Source organism: Lytechinus variegatus, chromosome 15 (genome assembly GCF_018143015.1).
Source record: "Lytechinus variegatus isolate NC3 chromosome 15, Lvar_3.0, whole genome shotgun sequence".
Taxonomy (NCBI): Eukaryota; Metazoa; Echinodermata; class Echinoidea; order Temnopleuroida; family Toxopneustidae; genus Lytechinus; species Lytechinus variegatus.
The window spans coordinates 1929028-1940315 of NC_054754.1; the positions used below are offsets into that span (position 1 = coordinate 1929028).

An 11288-nucleotide genomic window follows, 5' to 3' on the forward strand; every position below is an offset into this window, starting at 1 on the left:
TTTTGTTTTCTATTGTTTGAATTATACACATTCAATTTCTTTTTACAGATTTGACAATAAGGACCAACTTGACTGAACCATATGCCAATTCCACATGTTCATGGAGGAATTCACTGGACAATGAGGAGAAAATACTTCACATTTCATATAATAAACTATAAAAGAAATAGAGGGTGAATGACGTCATCAGTCTCCTCATTTGAATACCGACCAGGGTGTGCATTTAACTGTTTTGTGAAGTTAATTGAAAATTTAAAATGTCATAACTTTCTTATTTTACAACCGATTTTGATTAAATTTTCAATGTTGTGCTTGTTTGATTTTTCTCTTTTTATTCAAATCAACTTTTTATTTGGGTGGACTTGTACTTTAATTTATTATTATTAGCCATCAAAAAAAATTTAATTTTAGATGGTTCTAAGATCGGGATATATTCCAAGACCGGATAATTTCCAGGATCGGGACATTTCCCAAGACCGGGTCGCTTTGGAGATTGGAGAATTGTTTTAAGCTTAACATTATAAAGTGCTGACTCTTGAGGTTTTCGGTCAACATGTCACCTGACAGAAAAGTTGTAAATAGCAGTGAAAGAAAAAGCAGGAGACTTTTCGTTAAATTTGAACTAGCTTTCTAAATACCAGAAAGTCTTGAAAATTGACATTTCAGAAAATAGACGTTGATTATGAAGATGACTGAACATGAACAGTTTGATAGTGAGAAGAGTTTATTATAATTTGGATCCTTGTAAGATGTGATGTCGATTAACAGTGAGAAGAGTTTATTCGAATTTGAATCCTTGTACTTAGAATTGTCGATTGACAGAGTTTTGAGCTAGAGTTTAGGTGCATAATTTTTCTAAGCTCAAGTTCAGGAGTTAGGATGATTTTGAAATGTAATGACAAAAATGTTGTGATAAGAGATACAAAGTGGTGAGCATAGAATTCTATGAAGGTGGATTAATGCAGGATCCTTTCATAGGATTTTTTGGTAGTCGTTATTGTGAAAACAAAATGAAACAAAGTTAAAGGTTTAATTGATATTTTTGCAGGTAAAAATGTAAGACACTGAACGTTGAAGTTGGTGATTAGATCAGTGCAGGATCTTTTCAGTTATACTGGAGTTAGAGACAGATGGAGAGTTGAATATTATAACTTGGATCAGTGCAGGATCCTTTGATTGTAAACTTGTGAATCAGAGTACTTTTTAGAATACTTTATCATTTAGAGGTTTTTGTTTTATTTCCCCTTAACTTCATACGTTGGACAATATTGAACTTCGAAGATAGATATGTTGATAGTTGTATACTGAAATAAATTGTAAATTGTGATTTGGTATAATATACCAATTATACTGAATTTTATTTGGAGTCCGCCCATGTGACACCGAGCATATTCGACTCTGTCCACGGGAGCCAACTTCTGCTAAACGGTGACGAGCGGTGATGAATTTTTTCACCTCTGCAGGAATGCTCAAGCTAAGTTTTGGCGCTGTGACCAGGTCTTATATAATTCAGTGCCGTTATTTTTTTACGGAATCTTGTTTTGGAACGATTCAAAATTTCGTTGGTTACAAGAAGAGATTTTGAAGTCCCTGGCTGGCGGAGGGAGAGGTTATGATTGTGCGGTCAATATGTTATCGAAAGACGTGTAACCAAAAACGGGTTTTGTGAAAAATAGCCCTAAATAAATTGTTTCGAACTTCAGTTCCAGATTCATTGAGGTCTGCGATTATTCACTCGAATGTAAACTTGAGATCGGTGTCCGCCATATTATCTTGATACCATTCATCGAAGGCCTCGTTCTGTGCTACAGTGAAGAATTGCTTCCAACGATAACTCACTCCTAGAAGAAAAGGAATGTGTATATGCATGGGAATAAACAGAACATGATTTCGATATATGAAAACTGGGAAAAGATTTATACATGTTCGTGGTTTCATGATTATTGTTTTAGAATGTATACGTCTACTGGGAAAAATATATGCATATTATAAAATGAAACTGAAAATCATCGATGATTTTTCATAACTTTATCACAAATACAAAAGTCAAATGAGCTATTTTAAAAAGCAACTTGAATAATGGATGCCAAACAGATACTCGGTGGGCAGTATCTGAATTTCCAAAAGAAAATAAAACTATAGCCTTGCTCATACGTGGATTCCTAGTCGGTGTAAAACTTAAAATTATGTATCGACGTTCGTGTCAGAATACCGTCGGAGGAAGCCCATTCTGAGGAAATGTCAGTATAGTACCCGTCTGGACAGGAGATACGAGCCGGTCGGAGTGAATTCCATGTGTGGATAGCAGTCCGAGTATCTATGCTCAGAGTTTCTATGACCTAACGACCTCGCTTAAAAACTTCCGGAGTCAAATTGACATGTTGACATTTTGTGTAGTACTTGTGCTGTGCTGTGCAGTGCAGTTCGAAGTACTAAAGCTCTGTTGTGTAATGCTTATAAGATAATGTAGAAGAAAAAATGGTAAGGAAAGAAACGCGGGGCAAATTCAGTAGAGCAGGAGACCAAAGATTTAATAGCCATATGGAGAGAACCTGAGACCAGTTCCGAAAGTTACTCTGACCCCCTAGCTCGATGACCCCTGAGAGGTCGTGGTAAGATGAAATCCTTTGAAATTTAATCAATGCTCGATAGAATTTTACTCCAACTAGGAACCAAAGTCTGAACGAATCGGTCGGGGCAGGTCGGAGTAAATCTGTCCAGACGGACACTAATGACTCCGACCTTTCTTCCGACCTTACTCCGACTGGGCTTCCTCCCAACCTTATGCTCTAGACCTAAAGAGCCTTTGTCTGAATAAAGATAAATAACATGTTTATGAAGTTGGATATCTTCTCTTAGATTTGATAATAGAAAATTGTCAAGAAATAACAAAGTTGTATTTCTTTGACATAATGCTTCAACTTCCATGATTTTATTAAAACAAATGCGGTTCTACAGATTCCCTACGATATCATTCGCACGGATAACGAATGACGTCATGCATGGCTGATCGTCAAGAAACGGAGTGTTGGTATTGAAATCTATTTTTTTGTAAAACTAATAAAGGACTTAGATGAATTATCGATAATTCTCGGTTCCGTGATATTGGAGGGATTTTTTATTTTATTATTTTTTTTCTATTTATTTATTTATTATTATTATTATTTACTTTTTTTTTTTTTGGGGGGGGGGATACTGACCATGGTTTCAAATGTTGTTGAAAAACATGAAAATTGCAACGTGACCTAGAATGATAGTCAGACGTAGAAATACTGAAGTTACCTTTATTTAGGAAAGCTAATTCGCCTGAAGCTTTCACGTAGTTGACTTTTCCATTTTCCTCCAATTTCTTGAAAGTAGCTTTCTGCGAGTCAATATGGCTAAACTTTACCACTTTCTGTAAAACCTCCTCCGACAGAGGGTGACCAATGCCATTGGCGATTTTCTCTATGTATTTTGCTGGTTCCTGAATAGAGTAAATATTATGCAAACTGTTAACTGTTACTAGGATTAGACTTTGCCTTTGTTATGAATATAACCCAACCTTAAACAATGTTTCTGTTTCTATTATGGTAACTGCCGTAGGAACTCGATAGAATAGCCTCCTGATGGAAACACCAAGCTGGTTTAACCACTTCAAAAATAATCAGGCATAGTAGCTTAGGCGTGAGAAATTACTCTCGGGTCTTTTTTATAATCAAAGTGAAGACAGAGGCAGAGCGGGGATTCGAACTCAGAACCTTAATACCATAATGAGACCAATGCTTTATCAACTAGACCACATGACACGTGACGCGATAATAAAATAAACACCCAAATTTGAATTGCCAGTTAACTGAAAAGACACTCGCACTATACAGTGTGTATCCAAAAAAGTTTACACTTTGAAAAAGCACTGGGAATTGAAAAAAAATATAAAACATGTGGGTAATTCTTTTCACATAAAATCTTTTGGGTCTCATCTAATGAAAGTGAAAGTTTTGACAGAATGTTACACTTGAGTGAGCACTGTCCATTTTTGTAAAGCTCGCAGAAATCTGTTTGCACAGAAATGCCCGTTTTCACGCTGTGTAAAGGGGAAAGGGCGAAATCAAACTTACCCTGCGAAACATTTATCATACATTTCCGTTGCACTTTTAGTCGAAGGAAATAAAACGGATACATTCAAGCATTTTGTAACAAGTTTGCCACCAAGTTGAAATGTCAACACTTAGTAAGCACAACCTTTACCTTTTTGTGCCAGCTATAGATCTGAGGACGTAACTGAATCTGAACAAAAGTTTACATAAGACATCTCCAGCATTTTCATAAGTTTGTATGATTTAAAGTGGGTTTACATTTCTTTTTTTTATTTTTTCATGTTTTTATACTTGTTTTTCCACACTTTTCCCAAGCTTGACAATGATTAAAAAAATTAAAATCAAGCCGAAGCCATGATGTAAATCACAGCTCAGTGTAAAGCAAATATCATCACGATGGCCTCGGTGTGTGGGGGAGTGGGTTGGGGCGCAATGCAAACTTCGAAGTGTTTTGGGCAAGGAAACAAGTTTAACAAGGTAAAAGATATCAAATCAATTTTACTAGCTAAGTACCACGTGTTCTTAATGATTATAAGGTCTACTTTTATTCGTGTAATTATTTTCAAGTTCTGCGCAAATCATTTTTCACTAACTTTTCAGAAGTAAGTGGTGCTCACTCAAGCGGAAATATTTTTCGACAGTTATATCGTCATTTGCTTATTAATGGATCTGTACCAATGTTAAAATATGGAAAAATCTAGCAGGATATTACAAATAAATAATTTTACAGGATTTTTTTTTCTAAGTGTAAACTATTTTTGATACGCACTGTATAGACGAACCCCCACCAACCCACACATGGACACACAACCCTTCCACAAACATACAACCACGGAAATTCAGTGCGTGTGTGCTCTCTATTGGCAAAAACGTGAGTAAAATTTGGGATCCGTCCGTGGGGAGAACCGCCTTTATACGGAGATGGGAGCCCGCAGAAACGACGCAGCCATTTCATAGTTCCATTCCATTCTGCGCATGATCATGAGAAGGTCATTGGTACTAAAGTGACATGGCGGTTTAATATTTAATGAGATAGGCACCAACTTTGATGTCTTGATTTTTCATATATTCTTTGAGTTGTGTTTTGCATTAGATCCACAAAAAACAAAACGTCCACTAGCGACTAGTATTTCTCAGTTGACAAAGTACATAACAATATGCTAATGAATTCAAAGTAGAAATGTAACAAATACATTCAACTATTAATTTTTTTCATCCTGCTATGTAAGGCATGCTTACATAATATCTTGCTTTGAAATCTGCCTATCATAATGAAAGAATGCTGCCGAACGATAACGTTGCAATCGCTAGGAAATCGTTCGTTGTAAGCACGTTATAGAACTTAGTTACGGCGTGCAAAAAGTACGATGCACGTAACCATTCATGGCCGTGCAAGTGACGTGCGTTGACCTACTACCTCCCTACTCTTACCAATGTCTCCTCACCTTTTCGGAAAAGCGTGGGCCTTGCCCCCCCCCTCAAAAAAAAGTTTGGACTAATGCACGCACGGTGCGTCGTACGATTTATAGTAGTTTATTCACCAGTGCCGGCCGCACAGAAACGTTAGCTTAACAGAGCCCCGACAGTAAGCCCACTCACATTTTCGGATTTTGAAGTAAAAACATTCATTTCCATTTGTAAGTAATAAAATGCATTGTTGAAACATTAGGCATCGGTGCCACATTACTGGTTGTAACTGGTTGTTAACGCATTGTTAGCGCTAACAGGGCTGTGCGGTCAGTACAGCTTGGCGTTAATGCGGCAGAAAGCTGCGGCACATGATTAATTTGACACGCATACACATTCAACTGGCACACCCTTGCCCTCAAATAGGCCTATAACTACAACCCGGGGGTGGGGCACTTCAATTGAAAAAAACATTAAAACCATCGCCATTCAAGTTTTCTTTATGGTAGTCTTGGAGCGATCGCAGTTCTTATTTCCATAAAAGCTTCAAGAAACATACAGTAACATTACCCTAAATATATGTCGTTCCAGAGTGATTTCAGCTGCATTGGCGTCACCAAATTTACAACTTACCTTCTTCAGATCCTCATAGAAAATAAAAGTGACATTCTCGTGATCTTTAAGCTCCCAGAACGTTCGAACATGTACTGGCCATGGACCCCATTGCATTTCTGATGATAAAATAGACATAACAAAGATTAAGGTCTTTCCTATAATACCGTCTTTTTGAAGATAAAAAGATAAGAACAAAGAAGAACTAAAAAGAAAAGGTTGGTTTTTAAAGTCCCGTCGTACGCGTACACATAGTACATGCCTATCGTTCTTATACACACACACACACACACACACATACATATATATATTTCTTCATTTATCATGTTCATAGGGTCCGATAGGGTCGGTAATATTTTTGCTATGTTTGGGATAATCTAGAGTAATGAATATTCAAAGTTTGTAAAGATAAGGCTAAAGATCCTGCATTATCCAGCATTTTCCCTTGTGTTCCATCTCCTTAACTTTAGTCTTGATTTAAGCTTCAGCGTTAGCACTTAAGCCGTTTATGATAATGATGCAAGCTTGATAATTATCGAGAAATCAGTAAAAGAATAATTTATAAATGATATTCCTGAACTACAACAACAACAGATCAGATCAAAGCAGTAATGATATAACAGAGGCGGATTCACTAGTTGAGGCAGTGATAGCCCATAGCCCGCCTTAGCCCATAGGTCAATAAGATATACTGGTCTAGATTTCTGGAATGACATACCTTTATCAATACGTGGTGCTCCCACATTGAATAAATTTAAGTTTGAGTTTAAGCATTCCATTATTAGCACTTATTTGAGTTAAGATATTGTTATATAATTTCATCATACTGCATACTTTCTTTTGTATTTGTACGACGTATCTATGTTAAACATAGTAATATTAATCGATACGCGACAGGTGTGTTATCATTATTTATTATTATTTTAGACATGCTTGATGTGTTTTCCTTTGGCCCTGCTTTTATTGTATTTTTTAACAATGGGCTTATATTGATTTATATTCAGGGCCGTATTTTTTCTTGAGGGGTGTCCTTTTTCAAGCCTTTGTGCTTATGACTGTCCCCTCCCATGCAATGATTGTTTATTGTTATTTTACCGTGAAAAATTGTCAATATATTTTATGTTGTATGATCATTTTTTTTGCATGGAAATAAAGAATCAACTAATCAATCAATGTGTAAAATAATTTTGCCAGGCAAGCAAAAAGTGGGTCTTGGGTTCCAGGCCCTTTGTCCATCAAACGCCCTGAAAAAACCCGATGAACCATATTGACTTCAAATAGATGGGAATAAGGCCCAATTCCAATCAAACAAAGAAAATAAATACATTTTAAATATTACAGAATCGTATCACGTAATTAAGATCATATTGGGGTAATTACTGCCATCGACAAACTCTTCAATCGACTTTTCCATGGTCAGTGGCTTTGTTGGAAACTTCCCGAAGAATTGGAACCATGATACTATCAAATCCTTGGGATTTCGGGCGAGGTAGACGATCTGTATGGAATTTACAAGGAATGAGAAACAACAACATGAGTCAAAGTTATATTTTGTTCCATATTTGTCAGTGTTTGTATAATGATAACAATAATTCATATTTCTATAGTGCTTTTTCCACGAGATACAAAGCGATTTGAGATGCCACATTCCTTGTTAGTCAGGGTCAGCCACCCTCCGGACCACCGTCCAGTCATGTGATCAAATCTGGGATGACCGGACCGGACTGGGATAAATCACACTGCCATATTGATCCTCGAGGATTCGTGTTTATTAATGGGGCTATATGTGACTGGGAATGCGTACGCATTCATTCGGGCACATATTTAACGCAGTCTTCTAAAGTGAAATATTTGAATTGGGACATTCTTTCCGAAGTAACTGAAAAGGTGCCAACGTAAGTTACGTCCACGATTAATTTGATAGACCATTTACTACATTGCCATTACTCAAAAAACGTTTGTTTCGGGATGACTGGTCGACCAATGGGTGATTACAAACCAATCATTGGCTCTACCAACTGATGAATTTCCAAGCATGAGTACTTCAGGTTCAAACTTTTCAGCAAAAAATGAATTCTTACGGGACAAACCTTTGATTTGAGTATGTCACGTGGTAAAAGATCAAACTGCAGATGCGTGAGCATGGCTCTTGGGGAGGGCGCCCTCTCGATAACGTCTAAGAACGGAGACATGTCAAGTGGGTGAAGCTTCTCTTCTTCCTCGGTTTGAGGGAAACGTTGATCTAAGTTGATCATCTCTACAGTGTTGCAGTATAGAGATCGGTCTATTTTGTCTGGGTCCCCACCGCTGAGGATAAGGCCAATAATCTCCATCATCCAATGTGTACCTATTGATGAAAGGGGCAAGGTCGTAGTTTTTAAATGCTGCTTCATAACTTTCGCATTTTTGTTGTTTATCTTTTTTTAAGTAAATCATTATTGAAAACTGGGTAACGAGATTCTTTAAATGGGCGAATATAGCTGTAGTGTTCGTTACCAATAACAGGTGATGAGAGAAATTAGTAATTCGTTTTTATAAATGAATCTGACTTCGGAGCACTAAAACTTTAGGCGGACATATAACGAGGGGCAAAATTCTTTTCCTACGACTTTTCGACTTTTGTGTCTTTACTTTGTTGGCAGTCTTGGTTCAATTTTTACTTTAAAAAGGGGAATCAAATTAAGTTAATTCTTGCATATTTTGGGGGTTCGAACCCTCAAACTTGTCATTGCAAGCGTAAGGATATTTTTGCGACGCTTTCCAGTTCCTCGAGCCTTTGCCGTAATTTATAACTTCGTGCTTAGGAATATAATTAATAATATGGATCATGTATGTAGCGCAGCTACTATATTAATATGCTCTACTGCGTTTATTACCACGACTGTAGCCGAGCCGCTATACAGGCGCTCAAGCATTTGAGGAATTTCTTCCTACTGGGTATACCCAATCCCATTCGCCTCACCTGGGTTGAGTGCAGCACCATGTGGGTATATTTCTTGCTGAACGAAAACACCCCTTGGTTGGGAATCGAACCCACGCCCCTCAGATTGAAAGACGAGAGCCGTAACCACAAGACCACAGCGCCCCGATTTTGGCACCTGGAAGAAAAGTTTGTAGGAAAAAAATCCCTCTCTCCTTACCGGCTTTGGGGAAAGTCACAATCCAGATGTCATCGTCTCGTACTTGAAAAGACTTAAGTCGTTCAATACTGGAATCTAAGACGATGTTGGGATACACAATTCCCTTGTATTCATGCCGACCCCTATAGTAGGGAACGTTCCCTTTGTCCTCCATATGAAGGGAGTTGCTCTGAAAGGGATAATGAAGCGAATTGAAATCACCATGGCAGAAGTAATCTGCGTTTTTATCGGCCAGTCCGTAGACAAAATCTTAACATGAACAGTTGATATTCATTGCAGATGGAATGTTGAACTCGTTGCATGATATAATAATTGTTGGACGACTGCTTGACAGTGGACCCTAAGGAGAATGGACAGGGCTACTGATCATACGGGCGCCGACATTTAGTGTTTATCTACTTGAGTTAAGGCCTTAGACAGGTCTTCATCGGGGGTGGGTTCAAATCATAGTTTGTCGGTCATAAATACTGTTTTTGGCATATCCGACTGTTTTGAATATTATTTTCTCCATCTTTTAGAACAACCAGATTTTTATTTCTCAACATTTCTCTGAAAAATGGACTCACAAAAACAATTCATGTATGTCGCTATACCCAGAGCTATCTGCCCTTTGGAAAAATTTGTGATGCCGAAAAATATCTCTGTAGGGAACCGAACCCGAGCCCCCAACTTGGAACGCCGGTGCCTGAACCACAAGACCACAGAGACGGTTTAGTGCTAAGGGCGACCCCGATCCGATTGACCGTCATATAAACAGATTTTCGACACTTTACTAATTTTAATTTCCTTTGTCGCGTGTAGGTAGCCATGCTTCGGCTAGATCAAAGCTATTCCTTAGATACAGTAAACGTATGGGAGAAATTATACAAATGTTAGAAATTATACACGTACAACAACTTTGGCAACTGTTTTATTTATATATTTTGTAGCTTAAATCAAGGTTCCCGAAAGCTATCTGCCCTTTGGATTTTTTAATTTCTTTTATCATTTCAGATCATCTATTAAAAACGAAATATAGACATCATAATTTAAAACAAAATTTTGATAGACTTCTCAGAACCGCTTTTTATGCACTGTATAGCCCTTCAGGTCATGAGCCATAGGAATCCATTGCCTTTTGCTTCTAAATCGTACACATTCAGGTCAATTGACTATACCCTACAATCATGATAATTCTACTATCCTAACCCAATTTGCAGTATTGGATAAAGACACGGTACACAGGTCATGTTGAGGGATGTATCAAGAGACGTGAAAGTGGACTCACCCATTTTCATTTTATATATAAATAGTGGCAAAGAAAAGGAAAGCTTAATTTTACCTTTTTTGCAGAAAAAAGAGGTCACAATTGGCTAAACGGCGATCGGAGTGAAACACCTAACAGGCATACTAATAGCTTGTATAGATACACGTAGTTAGTATATTTTAATGCTTGTAAAAATTAAAATAAAATGATGCCCTTTGGATGGTTAAACATTATAAGCATCTAAAAGGCCCTAAAACCTGGCATAGCTATAAGCCCCGTTCAAGGGTGGAATCTCTCCCCCAAAGGTAGGGGGACCAGTGGCTGGAAAATTTGACAAGCAAAAAAAGGAAATAATAATAAAAAATGTTATCACCTCAAATTTAAGGTCATTTTGACATTAATAAATTTGACGATAAAATAGGTTATCATCCAAAAAGTAAGGTCATCTCGTCCAAAATACATTTTTTATTCCGATTTTGTTCAATTTTGAATGATGTATTTCTTTCCATCATGAAAGACAAAAAATATAAGGGGGATATTTGATATTGTGGGTAGGGAGGACGCGCCCCCCTGCCCCCTGGTATTTCCGCCCATGGCCCCGTTGCAAAAAAAGTTAGTATTAAGCACGGGTGTGATAAATCCCAGCGTTTATATATGTTATATTCCGGCATCATGAGAGTATGGTTATAATACACCAATTTATGACTTGAATATTGTGATAACATTGATCATGAACCAATAAAGCATCCTTTGAATACACTGGCGTAAGGGGGGGGGGGTCATAATCTTAGCATCTTTGTGGAA

The 11288-nt window shown here is 37.5% G+C and overlaps 1 protein-coding gene across 1 annotated transcript; it reads right to left on the bottom strand.

The window, feature by feature from the left end:
- Nucleotides 1-1352: 1352 nt before the first annotated feature.
- Nucleotides 1353-9392, bottom strand: LOC121429205 (sulfotransferase 1C4-like). Its single transcript, XM_041626162.1, has 6 exons — nt 9239-9392; nt 8189-8445; nt 7479-7596; nt 6120-6217; nt 3283-3466; nt 1353-1841 (listed from the first exon to the last, which is right to left on the bottom strand). The coding sequence occupies exons 1-6, from the start codon at nt 9390-9392 to the stop codon at nt 1732-1734; spliced, it is 921 nt and encodes a 306-aa protein (XP_041482096.1). The 3' UTR covers nt 1353-1731.
- Nucleotides 9393-11288: the final 1896 nt, after the last annotated feature.

Excerpts from the sequence above, each read along its gene's own strand:
- LOC121429205 (XM_041626162.1), bottom strand. The coding sequence starts at position 9,392 with ATGGAGGACAAAGGGAACGTTCCCTACTATAGGGGTCGGCATGAATAC. Across the intron at positions 7,597-8,188 it reads GTGACATACTCAAATCAAAG|ATCGTCTACCTCGCCCGAAA; the intron begins GTTTGTCCCGTA and ends AATTCCATACAG. Across the intron at positions 1,842-3,282 it reads ATTAGCTTTCCTAAATAAAG|GAGTGAGTTATCGTTGGAAG; the intron begins GTAACTTCAGTA and ends CTTTTCTTCTAG.